This window comes from Erinaceus europaeus, chromosome 8, assembly GCF_950295315.1.
Source record: "Erinaceus europaeus chromosome 8, mEriEur2.1, whole genome shotgun sequence".
Taxonomy (NCBI): domain Eukaryota; kingdom Metazoa; phylum Chordata; class Mammalia; order Eulipotyphla; family Erinaceidae; genus Erinaceus; species Erinaceus europaeus.
The window spans coordinates 123,130,148-123,150,864 of record NC_080169.1 but is presented as its reverse complement, the minus strand read 5'-3'; the positions used below and the strand labels follow the sequence as shown (position 1 = coordinate 123,150,864).

General features: G+C 53.6%; 1 protein-coding gene across 3 annotated transcripts in view; it reads left to right on the top strand.

The window, feature by feature from the left end:
* PRKAG2 (protein kinase AMP-activated non-catalytic subunit gamma 2) overlaps window positions 1-20,717 on the top strand; it is a 156,767-nt gene that overhangs the window by 117,468 nt on the left and 18,582 nt on the right. For all 3 annotated transcript variants that reach the window (XM_060196838.1, XM_060196837.1, XM_060196839.1), the window contains exons 6-9: window positions 283-389; window positions 11,366-11,447; window positions 15,517-15,575; window positions 20,501-20,546. In XM_060196838.1, coding sequence (XP_060052821.1) covers window positions 283-389; window positions 11,366-11,447; window positions 15,517-15,575; window positions 20,501-20,546 — 294 coding nt within the window. The remainder of the gene's footprint in view (window positions 1-282; window positions 390-11,365; window positions 11,448-15,516; window positions 15,576-20,500; window positions 20,547-20,717) is intronic.

The following is a 20,717-nucleotide window of genomic DNA, read 5'->3' as shown; positions in this document are numbered from 1 at the left end:
TGCAGGTGGGGACCAGGGGCTTGAACTCGGGTCCTTGCGCACTGTAGCGTGTGCTCTTAACCAGGTGCGCCACCCCCTGGCCTCCCTTCTCTTCCTTTCTAAGTCACACCAATCGCTTTGAGTCCTGGTGGAAATGGGGTTCAGAGCCCTCTGGTCGACTTCCTCTGTCACTCACCCTCTGTGAGTGTGGACCAGGCTTCTCTCTGGGGAGCCGTAGGTGGGGGCTGTGGCTTCTGCGGCGGCCTCTGCTCCGTCGCCCACGCCTGCGTTTCTCCCCTGCAGCAGAAGACTCGGACAGCAGCGTCTACACACGCTTCATGCGCTCCCACCGCTGCTACGACATTGTGCCTACCAGCTCCAAGCTTGTGGTCTTCGACACCAGCTTGCAGGTGCGTAGCCCGGGCAGGGGGCGGCCGGCGCGTGTGGTGTGGGGGGCTGGGCCCTCGGCCTTCCTCTGGCAGCTTCAGAGGGAGGGGGTGTGTGCCCCCCATCCTGTGAGGGCACCCGAGAGTCTGCCGGTCTGCCCACAGGTCCCGGATTCTGTTAGGTCCACAGGCCAGTGATGAGATGGGCACGGGGGCGGCTCGGGGGGTGGTCCTCGGGGTTCACCAGCCAACTAGGAATCTGACGGAATGGAGGGGAAAGAAATCTGGAGTCAGACTGGTAAAAGGGGGGTCAGGTGGTGGCACAACTGGTGGCATACACATCACTGTGCTCGAGGACCTGGGTTCAAGGCCCCACTCCCCTGCTGCAGGGAGGAAGCTTCATGAGCAATGAAGCAGGGCTGCAGGTGTCTCTCTCCCCCCCTCTCTCCCTTTCCTCTCTCTGTTTCTCTGTTTTATCAAATAAGACATATAATAGAATAAATGGCCACCAGGAGCAGTGGATTTGTCGTGCTGGCACTGAGCCCCAGTGACAACCCTGGTGGCAATGAAAAAGAAGAAATAACTAGAATGCAGTGAAGCCCCTGGTCTGTATAGTGCGCTGCTCAGGGGAAAGCTGTAGGGCTGTGGTTTGTTGTTTCCTCCAGGGTCACCTATCACTTGCGAAGGGATCACCCCACCGCAGGTGGGGCGCCGGGGGTTCAAGCTTGGATCCTTGCTTGGGTCCTTGAACTTCATAGTGTGTGTGCCTAACCCAACGCACTACCACCTACCTGGCTTCTCCCCCTCGGCACCCCCCCCTTCTGCCTCCAGTGTTATCTCTGGGGCTCAGTGCGCGCACTACAAATCCACTGCTCCTGGGGGCCATTTTTCTGATTTTTTTGGCTAGGACAGAGAGAAATTGAGAGGGGAAGGGAAGATAGGGAGACAGATACCTGTAGACTTGCTACACTGGGGGCTCAAACCAGGATCCTTGCATGGGTCATTACTCTTCATACTATGTGCGCTTAACCTGGTGCACCACCACCCGGCCCCCACAATCTCATCTCCTCTCCTCTCTCTCTCTCAAGTTAAAAAAAAAATTGAAATTGAAAAATCACTTAGATTGGTAGTTTCAAGGAAGAGAATTTTTCTTTTTTTTGTTTTTGTTTTTTGTTTCACCTTTTTCTGCTTCTTTCTTTTTTTTCCTTTGTTTAATTTTTTATTTATAAAAAGGAAACACCAACAAAAAAACACAGAATAAGAGAGGCACAACCCCACACAGTTCCCACCACCAGAACTCCGTATCCCATCCCTCCCCTGATAGCTTTCCTATTCTTTATCCCTCTGGGAGTATGGACCCAGGGTCATTGTGGGATGCAGAAGGTGGAAGGTCTGGCTTCTGGAATTGCTTCCCCACTGAACATGGGTGTTGACAGGTGGATCCATACTCCCAGCCTGTCAAGAGAGAATTTTCTGACCTCCCTGCATGAAAACTTGTGAACGTTGCAGGGAAATTGCTCTCATCTGACAGGTTGGGGAGTTTGCTGCCCCTCCCCCAATCCACTCCCCCGGGAGAGGAGGAAGTGAGTGTGAGAACTCAGTCAGCACCTCGATGCTAGTGATGGGACTTTGTGCTCCTGCTGGACCCTGCCGGCCGTGAGCACAGGGCTTGAGGGTGGCAGGTGAAGCTAGGGCTCGTCTGGTCACCTCATGCCCACAGGGATGCCCTGGGGCTTCCTCTCTGTCTCTCTGTCTCTCTCTTACTACTGAATCTTTGAAAATAGATTTATACAAAGCTGTGCTAGCACCCTCAAGCCCATGCTCTACCCATGACTTTATTTTTCGCTTTATTTTTTAATATTTGATAGGACGGAACGACATTAGAGGGAAGGGAGAAGTAGAGAGAAAGAGACAGAGAGACACCTGCAGCTCTGCCCCACTGGTGGTGAAGCTGCTCGGTGCAGGTGGGGACCAGGGGCTGAAACCCGGTCCTTGCGCCTGGTAACAGGTAGCACCACGACCCATCCCCCGAATTTATTTTTTCTCTTATTTTTTTATTATCTTTATTTACTTATTGGATAGAGACAGAAATCGAGAGGGGAGGGGGAGACAGAGGAAGAGAGACAGACAGACACCGCTTCACCACTTGTAACGCTTCCCCCTGCAGGTGGGGAACCGGGGCTCAAATCTGGGTCCTCGCACGCTGTAACAGGTGCCCCCGAATTTATTTATTACGGGGCTGGGGGGAGGGCCAGAGCCTGTTCGGCTCCAGCACAGGCTGGTGCTGAGAATAAAGCCTGTGGCCCCCGAGGCCCGGGATGTACCGGATCCTCTCTGTGGCTGTGGCAAGCCCTGAGTGGTACCCTCTGTGTGACATTTCAGAGATGTGGAGACAGCTCTCCTAGTGGAGCGCAGGTCTCTCCAGGAAGCCAGAGCAGCAGTGCTGCGGGCTCATTCCCCAGCTCCTCAGAGAAGGGCATGGACACTGGGGCCGGGCGCTGACAAACCCAGTAGAGCACTCACACGACCTTGTGCGACTGACTACCCAGGTTCAAGCCCCGGGTCCGCACCTGCTGTGGGGAGGCTTCCCGGGCTGGGAAGCAGTGTTGCAGGTATCTCTGCTCACCCTGTCTCTCTCCCTCTCTGTGTCTCTCTGTCTCCCACTTTTATCACGAAGTAAGAAAGCATCCTACTACTAATCATAAAGACTGGCCAGGAGTGGTGGGGTCGTGCAGGCGCCAAGCCCCTGCGAGGACCTTCGTGACAAAGATCAACAAGTCATCTGTTTACTGCGACTGTGGCTGTCGGGCGGGGGGAGCAGCCAGGGTTCTGAGTTCCCCAAAGAGAGAAACTGGCCCCCATCACCCTGTTGTACCCACAAGAGGCTGCCGGCACCAACCCCCCCCCCAGCAGCAAAACAGGGCATGTGGTATAGCCCAGTGGCCCAGCCTCCCCAGCCTGGGGTGACTCTTCTGCGTCTAGACTTTGGCCAGAGTGAGTCACACGTGTGTCACCAGCTGGGTCCCCTGAGGCCTCTGACCTAGTGAATATCATCTGGGGGTGTGACTCCCAGCACGTTGCCATAGAAACCAAGGCTGGTGCCCTCCCAGGGCTGGGAGGACAGTACCAGTGACTCAGGCAGACTCGGCCTCAGACACACAGGCTGGACTCGGGGTCCTGGGCCTCAGTCTCCCCTAGGCTGGCGGCATGTCCCCGAGAGCCAGGCCATACGCAGCCCACTGGGAGTGCAGGAAGAACAGGAATAGCTGCTGGGAAGATTTTTTTTTTTTTCAAATGTTCTATATACACTTGTAATTTTATTTATTTTTTTTTAATTGTTGTTGTAGTTGTTATCACATAGGACAGAGAGACATGGAGAGAGGAGGGGAAGACAGAGAGGGGGAGAGAAAGACAGACACCTGCAGACCTGCTTCACCGCCTGGGAAGCGACTCCCCTGCAGGTGGGGAACCGGGGCCTCAAACTGGGATCTTTATGCCGGTCCTTGCACTTTGTGCCACCTGCGCTGAACCTGCTGCATTACTGCCCAACTCCCCGGGAAAATATTTTTTTTACCAGTAACAATAATGATAAAAAGAAAGAGCTTTTTTTTTTTTTTCTTTTTCCATAGCTGGGACCTCGTGGACTGACTTTTTCATGTAGAGACAGGGAGGGAGGGACGCCACTACACTGGGGCTTCCCCCCAGTGCCACGTCTCCCCCCCTCCATGATGTGGGGGCTTGAGCAAGGGCTACAGGCATAGCAAGGCCAATGCCCACCCCTGTGGGCTGTCACTGTCCTTCAACCCCAACTGTTTCCTTTTCTTTTAACCTGGGAGTGAATCTAGGTAAACTACCTCCAAGACCAGTTGTTGTAGGGGGTTTTTTGTTTTGTTTTGTTGTTTTTTTAATACTTATTCCCTTTTGTTGCTTTTTATTTTATTTTATTTATTTTCCCTTTTGTTGCCCTTGTTGTCTTTTTATTATTGTTGTAGTTATTATTGTTATTGATGTTGTCATTGTTGGATAGGACAGAGAGAAATGAAGAGAGGAGGGGAAGACAGAGAAGGGGAGAGAAAGACATCTGCAGACCTGCTTCACCATCTGTGAAGCGACTCCCCTGCAGGTGGGGAGCCAGGGACTCGAACCGGGATCCTTTTTTTAAAAAAAATTTTATTATATTTATTTATTGGGTAGAGACAGCCAGAAATCAAGAGGGTAATAGAGAGGGAGAGAGAAAGAGAGACACCTGTAGCACTACTTCACCACTCGCAAAGCTTTCCTCCTGCTGGTGGGGACCGGGGGCTTGAACCTGGGTCCTTGCTCATTGTAATACGTGTGCTCAACCAGGTGCGCCACCACCCGGCCCTGGAACCGGGATCCTTCCGCCAGTCCTTGTGATTCATGCGCTTCCTCTCTTCCTTTCTAAGTCATGCCTACACCTGTTACTACTTCTGAGTGTCCATCCTTTTTCCTTCTTTTATTTTTATTATCTTTATTCATTGGATAAAGACGGCCGGGAATTGAGAGGGGTGGAGGAGATAGAGAGGGGGAGAGACAGACAGAGTGACACTGGCAGCCCTGCAGCTCCACTTGTGAAGCTTTCCACCTGCAGTGGGGGGCCGGGGGCTGGAACCCAGGTCCTTGCACATTGTAACATGTGCACTCAATCAGGTGCGTCACCACCCGGCCTCTCCCTTCTTCCCTCTTCTCTCTCTGTGTCCTGATGAAATTGGGGTTCAGAGCCCTCTGGTCATCTTCCCCTGACATTTATCCCTCTGGGAGTCTGGACCCAAATTCTATGTGGGGTTTAGAAGGTGGGAGTTCTGGCTTCTGTCATTGCTTCTCTGCTGGACCTGGGTGTCTGCAGGTGGATCCACACCCCCAGCCTGTGTCTGTCTGTCCCTACTAGCACGCACGTATCTGTCTCTGTCTCTATCTCTGTCTCTGTCTCTCTTTTTCCTTCCCCTCGCCCATCAACATAGATTGAAGAGCAGCCCTGGGACGGCTCCTGTGTGAGGCCCTGGGTTCATCCTTGGCTCTGCATTTTAAATTCAGCATTGGCTGGGGGAGGACGAGGTGAAGAGGCATTTCTGTCCCAGTGAGACTGACCAGCCAAGCCATGGGGGAGTCGGAACATTCTGGACGTAGTCATGGGACCAGGCAGGACCCTGCGTCCCCAGGGACTCTTGAGCCCCCACAGAACACGGCCAGCGCCAACCTCAAGGTGGCCCCCTCTGTCACATGGCTCTCAAAAACTGGGGATCCCAGGGCTCCTGTGGGGACCGAGGTGCCGCCCATAGGTCACTGTCTTCACAGCTGCGCCCAGCCCCCTAGATGCACTTCCACAGACCGGAGAGATAACTCAGCAGCCTATGCAGACTTTCCTGCCGGCAGCTCTGAGGCCCCAGGTTCAATCCCTAGCACCACTGTCAGCCAGAGCTAAGTTGATGTACTGCCCGCCTCTGTCTGACTCTCTTGTACGTCATAAAAATTAATCCACCTTTGAAGCGTCATGATCAAATGAAGGCAGGGAAGCCGGAGAGACAGCTCAGCCAGTAGAGTGCCCTCCTGCCATGCCTGAGGACCGGGGTGGAGAACTGTTCTTCTGCGAGGGGCCATTTAGATGTACACGCCATTCAAAGCCTTTGAGTATCCTTCTGCAGTTGCCTTGGCTGGATCTGGCCAGATGGTTCCTCGGGTACAAGCCCCTGGCACCACAGGAGAGCTGTCACCATCTTGGAAGAGGGGTGTGTGTCTGCCCCCCCCCCATTCTCCCTCCCTCCCTCCCCCTTTCTCCCTCTCTCTCTCTCATACTGAAAGACTCCACCAGGAGCTGTGGAGTCACATAGACACTGGTAGGGGGAAGAAGGATTACAAGGTGGAGTGAGGCCAGAGGGGCCGGGGCTATGGGGAGCCGGGGTGCAGAGTAGCTCTGACCTCAGCCAGGGCCGCCCTCACCAGGCAGGCAGGATCTGCTGTGTGAGCAAGTGCACAGGGAGGGGACTGGGAGCCCGGAGCCTGCTGTGTCCGCTCCAGAGTCTGTCTTCACTTGCTTCCTTTCCTTCCTTCCTGTGAATTTTTTATTGCTACTAGGACCTCGAGCCTGCACAAACCCACTCCTCCCAGCAGAATACTTCACTTTCATCCTGAATAGAGAAGGGAGAGAGAAACAGACCTCACAGCCCTGCCCACCCTCCATGGGCTCCCTGGGTGCTGTGCAGGGTGCTGAGAGAGGAGACACCCCACAGCCCTGCCCACCCTCCATGGGCTCCCTGGGTGCTGTGCATGGTGCTGAGAGAGGAGACACCCCACAGCCCTGCCCACCCTCCATGGGGCTCCCTGGGTGCTGTGCAGGGTGCTGAGAGAGGAGACACCCCACAGCCCTGCCCACCCTCCATGGGCTCCCTGGGTGCTGTGCAGGGTGCTGAGAGAGGAGACACCCCACAGCCCTGCCCACCCTCCATGGGCTCCCTGGGTGCTGTGCCTGGTGCTGAGAGAGGAGACACCCCACAGCCCTGCCCACCCTCCATGGGCTCCCTGGGTGCTGTGCAGGGTGTTGAGAGAGGAGACACCCCACAGCCCTGCCCACCCTCCATGGGCTCCCTGGGTGCTGTGCCTAGTGCTGAGAGAGGAGACACCCCACAGCCCTGCCCACCCTCCATGGGCTCCCTGGGTGCTGTGCAGGGTGCTGAGAGAGGAGAGACCCACAGCCCTGCCCACCCTCCATGGGCTCCCTGGGTGCTGTGCAGGGTGCTGAGAGAGGAGACACCCCACAGCCCTGCCCACCCTCCATGGGCTCCCTGGGTGCTGTGCCTGGTGCTGAGAGAGGAGACACCCCACAGCCCTGCCCACCCTGCATGGGCTCCCTGGGTGCTGTGCCTGGTGCTCCATGATGCTGGTGGCTTGAACCTGATTCCTGCCAGATAGTAAGGTGCCTTCTCTGCCAGGTGAACTGCTTCTTGATCTTTCCTTTCTCTCTCTATTTCTTCATGCCCCTCTCCCCATGGAATGAGTCCAGAACCTTATGTGTGACACCACCGAGCATCCTCCCCGCCTTGTTGCTCCAGTTGCCTGTTGTTGTTAGTTTTCTTCTCTGTATTTAGAGAGAGAGAGTGGAGAAACAGCGTCATAGTTCTGCAAAAAACTCTCCTGCCTGAGGCTTTGAGGTCCCAGGTTCAGACCCCAGAACCACCATCAGCCAGAGCTGAGCAAGACTCTGCTCTCTCTCCTTTTTTGTATTTCAATGTCATTTAAAAATTTAATTAAATTAATAGAATAACAGTGGTGAGAGGGAGAGACACTCCAGCCCCACTCCACCATCCATGGGCTCCCGTGGTGTTGCACGGTGCTCCCATGTGCTGGGGCTCTAGCCCCGGGAGTGCTCTACCCACTGAGCTACCTGGCCCTGAGAGCAGCAGAAAGTGTTGGTTTAAGCCACTCCAAGGGCTGTGAAGACAGTAGAGCTCATCTCTGCAGCACATGAGCAGTCCCAGAACCTTCCTGCCTGTGGAGTGTGCCCTGCCAGTCTGGAATGCCCCAGCACAGCCTGGGGCTGCCTCTCTTTGGGGTCTTTGTCACGGGGCGACCCCAGGCCCTCACCTCACAGTCCCGCAGACCGGCCCCTAGGCTGGCGTGAGAGCTGCTGGTCCCTGCTGAGACCCAGCCTTGGGCCACCCGGAGGGGCCGGGGCTGCATAGTGTGTGACTGTGACTCTGAAAACCTCCAGACTCAGAAAGGTTCTGAGCAAGAGATGGTCCCCACCAGTAGCCTCGGGAGGGCTGTCCCCAGGGATGGGGCTTCCTGCGCCCGCTGGGGATGACACTTGTGACTGGTAGGGGTAAACACTGGCCCTTCCCTTCTGACTGGCAGGAGCCATGTTGTGGCCCCAGGAGGTCCTGTCACCAGCATTCAGGGCTGATGCCACGTGCAGCTGGGCCTGAGGCCCTGTCCCCCGCCCCCAGGCCCCCCAGCGCACAGAAAGGCTCGTCTCTGGGAGAGGAAAGCACGGGTGTAGGACAGAGAGCCCGGGGCCAGCGGGACAGCTCACCTGGGCAGCGTGCTGCTTTACCATAGGCACGACCTGGGTTCGAGCCCGGCCCCCAGCGCGGTGAGGGAAGCTTGGGTGCTGTGACGTCTCTGTCTCTGATTGGAAAAGACATGGGACGTAGAAGCTTCTGTGCCTGTCCCCCCAGTCTTGGGGGACGAGAGAGGAGACTCGTTCTCTTCTCAAGCATCTCCAACAGCGAAGGTCCGTCCCCAGCGATCAGACGCGCTGTTTTGGGGATGGAGGGGGAGAAGTTGCGCTCTGCGGTTTCCCTTTCTTGTTTGGATGTGGTGTTCGCGGCGTCCTGTCTCCTCAGACCAGAGTCTTGGCCTGTGCTGTGGCCCGGTGCCTTCCGTCAGGGGGAAAGCATCGTGCTGATGCTGAGGAGTCCGGTTTTCTGTAGCTGCTCGACTGGCAGAGTTGGTGTGAAGAGAACCCACCACGTCTTGTGGAAGGCCTGGCCGGGGGCCATGGGCGGGAGTGGGCAGCATCTAGAGCACTTCCTGGGTTCAACCCCCAGCACCGCATGGAAGCTCTGTGGGTGGAAGCTTTGGTCTCTCTATCTATCTATCTATCTATCTATCTCTCTATCTATCTATCTCTTAAAATATAGAGCTGAGAAATCCAGGTCAGGGAGGCAGTCAGCAGTTTCACAAACAAGTGACACTACATTAATAACAAGGGGGACCGTGGGACGGGGCGGAGGGGGGGCAGGCGGTAACGCAGCGGGTTAAGCACACGTGGCTTGAAGCGCAAGGACCGGCATAAGGATCCCAGTTCAAGCCCCCGGCTCCCCACCTGCAGGGGAGTCGCTTCACAGGCGGTGAAGCAGGTCTGCAGGTATCTGTCTTTCTCTCCCCCTCTCTGTCTTCCCCTCCTCTCTCCATTTCTCTCGATAGTAACAACACTGATAAACAACAAGGGCAACAAAAAGGAAAAAAATGGCCTCTAGGAGCAGTGGATTCATAGTGCAGGCATTGAGCCCCAGCAATAACCCTGGAGGCAAAAAAAAAAAAAATGATAAAAATAAGGAGGAAAGGCATCTGGGAAGATGGCATCCTGGTTCTGCAGCAAATCTTTTCTGCCTGAGGCTCTGAGGTCCCAGGTTCAATCCCCAGCACCGCCATCATCCAGAGCTGAGCAAGGCTCTGGTTTCCTTCTTTCTCTATCTTTCCCTCACTAAAATAAAATAAAAACAAAAATGAATGAATAGCTGAAGGTGCTTCTCCTCCTGTACACGAACTTTTGAGAGGATGTTGTCAGATGTGCCTCCCTCCCTCCCTGGCCCCCACTCAGCTCTGGCTGATGATGGTGGAGCCAGTGACTGAACCTGGGACCTCTGGGCCTCGGTCAGGAGAGTCTTTTGTGGAACCAAGATGCTGTCTCTCTGCTCACTTCTTCTTCTTCTAGTGTTTGCCCTTCTTCCGTAGCCAGTCAACAGCATCAGGTTGAGCCTGATGTCAAGTTTCGAGACCTCCTTTGAATCTGGAGAGGTGGCAGTCGTTGACTATGTGGGTCATTGTCTGGAGCCGCAGGGGCAGTTCGGGTCGTCTCTGGCTCCCCAGCGATGGAACATAGCAGCGCACCGGCCATGGCCTGTTCGATAGCGATTGAGGAGGGCCCAATCATAATGTGCTAGGTCAGAGCCGGGTTGACGCTCGCAGGGGTCTGTGATGAGGTGTTTGTTCTTGACCTCAGCTGACTGCCAACTCTGTTTCCAAGAGTCTGGAACAGAGAAGTTCAGTGTAGGCGTAGGGGACCAGATTGGGTGACGAGACGTCAAGCGTTGGACAGGGTGGGCGAAGATATCCGCGTATATTGGCAGGTCCGGTCGAGCGTAGACGTGGGAAATGAACTTAGATGATGCCGCATCCCGACGAATATCTGGCGGGGCGATGTTGCTAAGAACTGGCAGCCATGGAACCGGGGTGGAACGGTTGGTTCCAGAAATTATCCTCATGGAGGAATATAATTTGGAATCGACCAAGTGGACATGGGGGCTACGGAACCATCCTGGGGCACAGTATTCTGCAGTGGAATAGCATAATGCCAGAGATGATGATCGTAGTGTGGAAGCGCTCGCGCCCCATGAGGAGCTGGCCAGTCTTGCAATGATGTTGTTCCTTGCGCCCACCTTTGCTGCAGTTTTTATGAGATGTTCGTGAAATGACAGGGTGCGATCGAGAGTAACGCCAAGATAGACTGGCTGTGCTTCATGCCGGATTCTCGTATCGCCAAGCTGCACATTAAGCTCATGCAAGGCCGAGGCATGGTGTAGATGGAAAACAGATGATACCGTTTTTGCAGTGCTAGGGATTAGTCGCCATTTTTTACAGTAATCAGATATCAGAGACGTGTCTTTCAAGGATGTCGAACTTGGATGCCTGAGTTGCACAGCAGATGTCATCGGCGTAGATGAATTTCCTTGAAGAAGTTTCTGGGAGGTCATTGATGTAAATATTAAATAGCGTAGGAGCCAGAACAGAGCCCTGGGGGAGGCCACTGAGTCTCCTGAAATACATAGAACAAGAAAAAGCACAGGGGGGCAGGCAGTGGCGCACCTAGTTAAGCGTAAGGAACCGGGTTCGAGCCCCCACTCCCCACTTTTAAAGCAGGTCTGCAGGTGTCTCTCTCTCCCTCTCTATCTCCCTCTCACATCTCAATTTCTCTCTATCTCATCAAATAAAATAGGGAAAAAAAATACCAAAAATCTGAAAAACAGATCAGGGAGGATGCTTGGTGGTGTCACACATATAGAAGGTTCTGGATTCATTCCCCGGACTGTGGTCTTTGCTGTGCATGCAGCCCGGGTCCAAGCCCCAGCACCACATGGGAGAGCCACAGCACTGGGGGGAGCTCCATTGCTTCGATATCTCCACCCCTGTCTACATGTCTGAATTGAAAGAGCAGGGAGGGAATGATGGCTTCTAAGGCAACTGTTCCTCTCCCGCCCCAGGTGAAGAAGGCCTTCTTTGCCCTGGTGGCCAATGGAGTGCGGGCGGCCCCTCTCTGGGAGAGTAAGAAGCAGAGCTTCGTAGGTGAGTATGGGGGCCCCTGAGGGGATGGGGGGGCAGCAGGTGCAGGCAGGGCGCATGGCGAGCCCAGGGCACTGGAGCGGGGGGTGGTCAGCTCTCTGGGCCGCTGTGGCAGGCTGCCCTGCCCCTCCCTGATGAGGCCATCACCTGGGCCATCGTCACACTCTGGCCATCACGTGGAAGAGAAACAAGCTGCCTCCCCAGCCTGGTTCTTACCTGTCTCTGTTCATATCTCACCAAGCCCAGGCCTCGCCCACCCAGAGAGAGAGAGAGAGAGAGAAGGAGAGAGAAGGAGAGACAGAGACACTCCAGCACCAGGGTTTCCTCCTGTGCTCTCACCCCTGCAACATGGTGCCAGGGCTCGAGCCCAGCTGCACACTTAGCCAGGCACATGGCCTCCCTTCCTCTCTGGACCCCTCGCAGCTCACTCGCTTTCTTCCAAAACACTGTTTAAGAAATATTTGTGGGAGCCGGGCGGTGGCGCAGCAGGTTAAGTGCACGTGGCGCAAAGCACAAGGACTGGCGTTAAGGATCCCGGTTCGAGCCCCCGGCTCCCCACCTGCAGGGCAGTCGCTTCACAGGCGGTGAAGCAGGTCTGCAGGTGTCTATCTTTCTCTCCTCCTCTCTGTCTTCCCCTCCTCTCTCCATTTCTCTCTGTCCTATCCAACAATAACAACAATAACTACAACAATAAAACAACAAGGGCAACAAAAGGGAATAAATAAATATAAAAAAAAAATTTAAAGAAATATTTATTTGTAATTGGATAGGCTGGAGAAACTGAGAGGGGAGGGGGAGAGAGAGGGAGAGAGACAGAGAGACACCTGCAGCCCTGCCTCACCACTCATGAAGCTTCCTCCCCGCAGGTAGGGACCAGAGGCTTGAACCTGGGTCCTTGTGCACTGTAACATGTGCGCTTAACAGGGGCACCACTGCCTGGCCCCTACCAAAACACTTTTTTAAAAAAATTGTGATGGGGCCTGGTGGTGGCACACTTGATTGAGCGCACACACTACATACAGCGCACAAGGACCCAGGTTCAAGCTCCTGGTCCCCAACCTGCAGGGGGAAAGCTTTGCGAGTGGTGAAGCAGGGCTGCAGGTGTCTCTCTGTCTCTCTCTCCCTCTCTACCTTCCCAGTCCCCCTCTCAATTTCTTGTCTCTACCCAGTAATAAATAAAAATAAAAATATTTTTTTTTTAAAACACAAAGGGATGTTTTTCAGCTCCTATGTTACATCAAAGGGGAGGAAGACACTCTCCAAGTAAAATAAAATATAAAAACAAATTTATTTGTGATGAGTAATAGGTGACAAGATTGTAGGATGACAGGGTCTAGCTCCAACCACACCCACCAGCGGGGTTCTGTGTCCCCACCCTTCCACCTCCCAAAGGTCACCGCCGGAGTTCTCCCAAGGCTTAGAAATAGTTTGCTAGTTTTCTTCTCCTTCTTCTCGTTCCTGTCTATCAGTTCTCTAGATCCACATGTGAGTGAAACCATCTGGTAGTTGTCTTCCATCTCTTTGCTGCTTTCACTAAGCCTCATCACCTCCATCCAGTCCCATCCATTTTGTCCCAGAAGATAGAATCTCATCTTTTGGCTGGCAGCATAGTATTTCTTTTTTTTTTTTTTTTCCTCCTCCAGGGTTATTGCTGGGCTCGGTGCCTGCACCATGAATCCACCGCTCCTGGAGGCCATTTTTCCCCCCTTTTGTTGCCCTTGTTGTAGCTTCGTTGTGGCTATTATTATTGCCCTTGTTGACGCAATTCGTTGTTGGATAGGACAGAGAGAAATGGAGAGAGGAGGGGAAGACAGAGAAGGGGAGAGAAAGATAGACACCTGCAGACCTGCTTCACCGTCTGTGAAGCGACTCCCCTGCAGGTGGGGAGCCGGGGGCTCGAACCGGGATCCTTACGCCAGTCCCTGCGCTTTGCGCCACATGCGCTTAACCCACTGCGCCACTGCCCAACCCCCGGCAGCATAGTATTTCATGAGTATGGATCCCATAACTCCTAGAGTCCGTCATCTGTGGATGGGCATCTAGGCTGTATTGACTCTTTGCTCCCCAGCTTTCTTTCTTAAGGCCTCTTTTGTGAGAGACAGAGAGCCAGCTGGCTAGACTGAACCCAGGACCACGGCCACATGCAGGCCCTGCACTTTGTCTGCTAAGCCCCCTCCCTGACCAGCTCCCACCTGTATCCCCCTCTGGCTTCCTTGGGGGAAAAGGTCCACACATCGAGCTTCACCCCAGTCTGGATGGGTGCCGTCGGGGACGGAGATGGATGTCTTCTGTGTTTTCAGCTGCAACCAGGGTGATCACTGGGGCTTGGTGCCGACACTACAAATCCACTGCTCCCAGTGGCCACATTTTTCCTTTTTCATTCTGATTGAGATGAATTGAGAGGGAAGAGAGAGAGAGAGAGACAGAGAGACACCTGCAGCCCTGCTTCACTGCTCGTGAAGCTTCCTCCCTGCAGGCGAGGACCGGGGTTTGTACCTGGGTCCTTGAGCATGGTAACGTGTGTGCTCAACTGGGTGTGCCCCCACTGAGCTCCCGAGACTGAGCTGTGATCACGTGCCAGGGGTGTCTGCCAGCTCTGGGGTGTGCTCTGCGCACATGGTGACAGCTAGTCGTGGTGAATGGAGTAAGATGCCATACTTGGCACGGTGTGCCGAGTGAGGCTGGCAAGGGGTCACCTTGAAAGAGAGAAGCAGGGAGTCGGGCAGTAGCGCAGCGGGTTAAGCGCAGGTGGTGCAAAGCTCAAGGACCGGCATGAGGGTCCCAGTTCGAGCCCCCGGCTCCCCACCTGCAGGGGAGTCGCTTCACAGGCGGTGAAGCAGGGCTGCAGGTGTCTGTCTTTCTCTCCCCCTCTCTGTCTTCCCCTCCTCTCTCCATTTTTCTCTGTCCTATCCAACAACAATAAAAAACAACAAGGGCAACAAAAGGAAATAAATATCGGGGGAAAAAAAAGAGAGAAGCAGTGGTCCAGTAGGCGGCGCAGTGGCAAAGCTTTGGACTCTCAAGCATGAGGTCCCGAGTTCAATCCCCAGCAGCACATGTGCCAGAGTGATGTCTGGTTCTTTCTCTTTCCTCCTATCTTTCTCATAAATAAATATAAATCTTTTAAAAGAATATATTTTTAAAAAAAAGAGAAGCAAGGGCTGACTTCTTAAAGAAAACTGGGTTGGGGTAGGGTGGTGGTTCTGAGGCTCTGAGGTCTCAGACTCAGTCCCCAGCACCACCATCAGCCAGAGCAGAGCAGGACTCTGGGCTCTCTCTCTCTTTCTCTTGTTTTCTTCCTCTCCCTCTCCCTCTCTCTCCGCCCCACCCCCTCACTCTCTCAGTAAAATAAAATCAATTAAAAAGAAAGAAAATGCAGTTATGGGGGAGGGGCCTGGGTGGTGGTGCACTTGGTTTAGCTCATGTGTTACAATGTGCAAGGACCCGGGTTCAGCCCCCTGGTCCTCACTTGCAGGGGGGAAGCTTCACAAGTGGTGAAGTAGGGCTGTAAGTGTGTCTTTGTCTCTCTCCCTCTGAATCTTCCACTTCCTCTTAATTTCTGCCTGCCTCTATCCAATAATAATAATAAAAAGAATAAGAATAATAAGAAAATAAAGGTGGTGGCCACCGCCCCCTCCTCCCAGCACACACAGGACTTCCTCCTGCTGTCACCCAAGTGGCATTGGCCAGTGGCCTGAGAATCTGCTCCTTCTGCCCCAGAGTCTGCCAACTAGCCAGACAAGGTACACTCTCTGTACACACAGAAGAGACAGGCCCCGTAAAGCTGTGAGTGACTGTGGGAAGGTGGTCACTGTATAAAGGGCAGCACCATGGTGCCCGGGGCCCGTCTCCGGGGGACAGGAGTCCAGCTGGGTCTGCAGGCAGCATAGACACGGCTTCCTGCATCCCAGCCTCGGGGCGTCCCGTCTCCCTGCCTGAGACTCCACGGCAGGCGCACGGTACAGACTCAAAGGCACAGGGTCCCAAGCCAGGCTGCTGGCGTGTCCCGTGGGTTTGTTGTCTGAACTGCCACCGTCACGTTTCCCGAGTGACATGCAGCGTCTTGTTCCAGGGATGCTGACAATCACAGACTTCATCAACATCCTGCACCGATACTACAAGTCCCCCATGGTGAGTGTCGGCCAGCCGACTTCCCCTTTCTCAGCCCGGGCTGGCAGGACCCCCACCCCAGTCCACGGCAGTCGCGTCGCTGAGGCTTGAAGAAAGTGGTCTCTGCGGCGCACACATTACAGTGCGCAAGGACCCGGGTTCAAGCCCCTGGTCCCCACCTGCAGGGGGGAAGCTTCACAAGTGATGAAGCAGGCCTGCAGGTGTGTCTCTGTCTCTCCCTGTCTGTCTCTCTCCATCTCATAAAAAAGGGGAGGGGAGGCCATCAGAAGCAGGCAAGTTGTGCAGGCACTGAGCCCCAGCTATAAGCCAGGTGGGGGCGGGTGAGAGAGAGAATGAATGAATGAATGAGGTAGGTGGTTTCAAAAACAGAGACAGCAGCTCTGTTTCCTCAGTGTCCAGAAGGCCTTGGGTTGGGGGGACGCTTTGTGCCTGGTGTCACCTGGGGGTGCTGGGATCCCCTCCCAAGTCCCCTGCCATGCAGCCTCTGATGTTGGGAGACTCTGCTGGACTCTGGGTGGTGGGTGTGATGGGACAGACTGGCTCCTCGGAGGCAAAACCACAGGTGGCCTCCACATCTGGACTGCGAATAAGTCTCTTTAGACTCTAGTAAACACAACAAGGAAGCAATCAACAATTCTGGGGAAGAAGTCACTTTTGACATTCTTTTTTTGGCACGGGTAGAGAAAGGCAGAATCGTGTTGTTTGCTTAATTCAGATCATTTGGGGAGTTGTAAAAGGCACCTGGGCCAGAAAGTTCACCCAAAAGGATGCCTTTCATGCTGTGCACACATCCCAGTATTGAGCCCCAGCACCACATGGAAGTGCCACAGCACTGAGGGAAGCTCTGGTGCTGCTGATTTTTTTTTTTTCCTCTGTCTCTCTGTCAGAATGAGAATGTTGACCAGCAAGTGGTGAAGTTACTCGTGCTCCAGGCCCCGAGACTGAATTAAATTAAAGGTAGACAGGTTAAGACTGGTTTTGCCCAGCATGGTCACTATCAACCTAGTTAAATTCTAACAAAGATGGGAAAGCAGGCTTGTTGGTGGGAACATGCTCTGGGGAAGTTTCCCGAGTGACTTTGTGAGATGTCCAGCTGAGTTCACAGGCTAGTGCCTGTTGGTTTAACAAGAGTGTGCAAATGAGTCTAGATTTCCTTGCTTTTGTAATTTATTTATTTATTTTTTTCTTGGGGAGATTCATGGTTTACAGTCATGTCTACCATTTCTCAGTTTCCCCATGTAACACTGTAACACCCCCCCACACACACACACACACACCTAGGTCCTCCTCCACCATCATGCTCTAGGGCCTAAACACTCCCCCGCCATGACCCCAGAGCCCTTTACTTTACTGCGATACTAGATTTTCGTTCTAACGATGACACTAATTGGGTCTCTGTTTTGGGACCAGGAACATCAGCACATGTGTGATGAAGTAGGGAGATGTTCTTATTATTATTACAAAAGGAACCCAGCCCCACACTGCTAAATTCAACAGGTGTGAGTTGCACCAGACTCATCCAAGATCAGTTTCTGTCTAAATACCCAGCCCAGGGGCCAGGCCGTGGCAGAATGCACATTTAACAAGCACAAGGACCCATTCGAACCCCGGCTCCCCACTTGCAGGGGAGTCTGCTTCATGAGTGTCGAAGGCAGGTCTGCAGGTGTCTCTCTCTCTCTCCCTCTCCTCTCCCTATCTCCCCATCCCCTCTCAATTTCTCTCTGTCCTACCTAATAAAAATCAGAATGTAGGGCCAGGTGGTGGTATACTGGGTTAAGCGCACATAGCACGAAGCACAAGGACTGATGCAGAGATCCCAATTCAAGCCCCCGGCTCCCCACCTGCAGGGGAGTCGCTTCCCAGGCGGTGAAGCAGGTCTGCAGGTGTCTGTCTTTCTCTCCCCCTCTCTGTCTGCCCCTCCTCTCTCCATTTCTCTCTGTCCTATCCAACAACAGCGTAACAACAACAATGGAAAAAATGGCCACCAGGAGCAGTGGATTCATAGTGCAGGTACCGAGCCCTGTTGCTAACCCTGGAGGCAAAAAATAAGTAAATAAATACAGCCCACAATTTCCCTGGACATGGAAGGACACCGCCATTCCCTCCCATTTCGACCTTTCCTATTCATCACACACACATTCAAACAGCGCCGAGGCTGTGAAAGCTGGGTTTGTCTCACTTTCCAGATATTTATTGCTGGTCTGAGTAATCCCTTCATTTTGGGGTGTTGACCTCCAGGCCTTCTAGTGTGACTGAGCAAATTCCTGAGGCAGGAATTTGCTGGGGGGGGTTGTTTTGTGTTTTTCCTGTGCTCCTACCAGCCCCGCCTATCATCACAGACAGGAGCCGCCTGGGCCAGGCTCTTCTCCATCATGCAGCTGACTGTGTTGCGCTTGGGGAGAGGGACTCATCTCCGCTGCTGCGCTCTGGATTGACTCTCCAGCATCTGTGCTCCCGGCTTCATGCCCAGACCACAGTCTCCTGATGATTGTTTAAAAGGAAAAAGAGAGGCCGGGTACATAGCTCCGCTGGTGGAGCGCCAGACTACAGGCCTCGGGCCCCTGGCTCCATCCCTGGGGCCACTGTCTGTCCCTCTCAGATGAGACGTTCTCATAGAAATCCTTTAAAAAAAAAATCATTGAAAGGCCTAAGGAGCCTGCATCGTGCTTCTATACCAGAAGCCAGAGCTGAGCAAGCCCTGTTTTGACTTTTGTTTTACTCTTCTCCCCGCCCCCACGTCTTTCTGTATCTCTGTCTCATTAAAATAAAAATAAATTTTTTGAAAAAAAAACCCAGTGGAAAGAGCAGCCCAGGAGATGGAGAAAATATAAGACTTCCAAGCGGGAGGCCCCACAACCTCTCAGTCTCACACGGCGGCTGACTTCTTCCCATGGAAGAAATAAAGTAAACACCATTAAAATCGGAAAAACGGGGGGAGGGGTGCAGGCAGGGCGGGGGCACGTGGGTGAGCGCTCACATCCGTGTGCAGGGACCTGGGCTCAAGCTCCCGGTCCCCACCTGCAGAGGGGAGGAAGCTTCACGAGCGGTGAAGCAGGTGTCTCTCTACATCTGTCAGTCTGCCTGTCTGTCTATGTGTCTTGTCTGTCCATCCTCCCCCTCTCCTCTGGATTTCTGCTTCTGTCCAATAAGTAGGATTAGCCACACAGAGAGCTGCTGCCGGCATCACTGCCTCCTCCTTCCCGCGAGTGTCTCTGGAGTCCTGTGCACAGAGCTGGCTGGAACTCTAGCTCTGGGGGTTCAGGCGGGAGCCCCTCAGCTCCCTACAGACAGCCGAGAACGGACGTCCTCACTCACCGGACTCCCAGAGGCCTTGCTCTTCCATCCTCCATATAGTGTCAGCGTCAAGATGGGCAGGGAGAGGGACTCCATAACCATTTTCGTTTGCTCGCTTCTTTGCCTCCAGGGTTATATCGCTGGGGCTCAGTGCTGGCACTAAGAATCCACTGCTCCTGGAAGCCATTTTTTCCATTTTGCAGGATAGAACAGAGAAATGGAGAGAGGAGGGGAGACAGAGAGGAAGAGAGACAGACACCTGCAGACCCGCTTCACCGCCCATGAAGCGTCTCTCCCTGCTGCAGGTGGGGAGCCTAAGACTCTAGCCCGGTTGCTGGTGCACCAAGTCCTTGCACTTAGCACCATGTGTGCTTAACTGGGTGCATCACTGCTCGGCCTCCTATAGCCATTATTATTATTTTTTTGCCTCCAGGGTTATTGGTGGGCTTGGTGCCTGCACCATGAATCCACCGCTCCTGGAGGCCATTTTTTCCCCTTTTGTTGCCCTTGTTATTGTAGCCTCGTTGTGGTTATTGTTATTACCATTGTTGATGTTGTTTGTTGTTGGATAGGACAGAGAGAAATGGAGAGAGGAAGGGAAGACAGAGGGGGAGAGAAAGACAGACACCTGCAGACCTGCTTCACCACCTGCAAAGCAACTCCCCTGCAGGTGGGGAGCCGGGGGCTCAAACCGGGATCCTTACGCCGGTCCTTGCGCTTTGTGCCACATGAGCTTAACCCGCTGCGCCACCACCCGACCCCCGCCATTATTTTTTAATCAATTTACTAGAGAGAGAGAGAACACCAAAGCGTCACTCTGGTACATGGCGATGCTGGGGACCAAATGGCCTCATGCTGGAAAGTCTTAACAGTCATCACCCACTGGGCCCCCTCCCAGGCTGTCAATGGTAGTACCTCAGTACCTGATGTGACCCATGCCAGCTGCTAAAACAGCCTTTGTGTCCTCAAGAATAAATGGGAGAGAGAGGGAGAGGGAGAGGGCAGAGGCAGAGGGCAGAGGCAGAGGCAGAGGGAGAGGGCAGAGGCAGAGGCAGAGGCCACAAGTACACTGAAAATGTCCAGTGCAAATTAGTGAAAACAGCATCTTCAGGGGCCAGGCGGTGGTGCTCCTGGTAAAGCGCTCATGTTACAGTGCACAAGGACCCAGGTTCAGCCCCTGGTCCCCACCTGCAGGGGGAAAGTTTCACGAGTGGTGAAACACAGCTACAGGTGTCTTCTCTGTCTTTCCCCCCCTTCCCCTCTCAAGTTCTTTCTGTGTCTATCCAATAATAAATATTTTAAATTTAAAAACATCATCTTCACAAGTTTATTTCCTTTTAAAACATCTCTCTTCCAAGACAGACCGAGTGTTGTGGTTCACTTGCTAGTATTTCCAATATTTTCTTTTCTTTTTCTTTTTTTTTTTTATTAGAGGCCCTGCTCAGCTCTGGCTTGTGGCAGTGCCGGGGGATTGAACCCGGGAACTCAGAGCCTCAGTCTAGCATCTCTGAAGGCTCGCGGTGGTTGCACTCCTCTGTAAATGACGAGGCTTGGTAGTGATTAGGAGCCAGCGTCGCCCTTGTGCAGTGTCTGTCGCTGCTCGTACACGAGCTTCTTTTCCTTCCTTGCAGGTACAGATCTACGAATTAGAGGAACATAAGATTGAGACGTGGCGGGGTAAGCACACGGGCTTAACAAGCTTCTGTATGGGGAAATATCCCACTCAGTGACACAGTGTCTTAACATTTGGCTGACTTCTCCCTTGGCTTTGACCCTATGTCCTGAGACTATAAATTGTATCCGTTCTGTTCAGCAGAGCTTTCTGGAGAATGTATCGCAGGCCTCTGT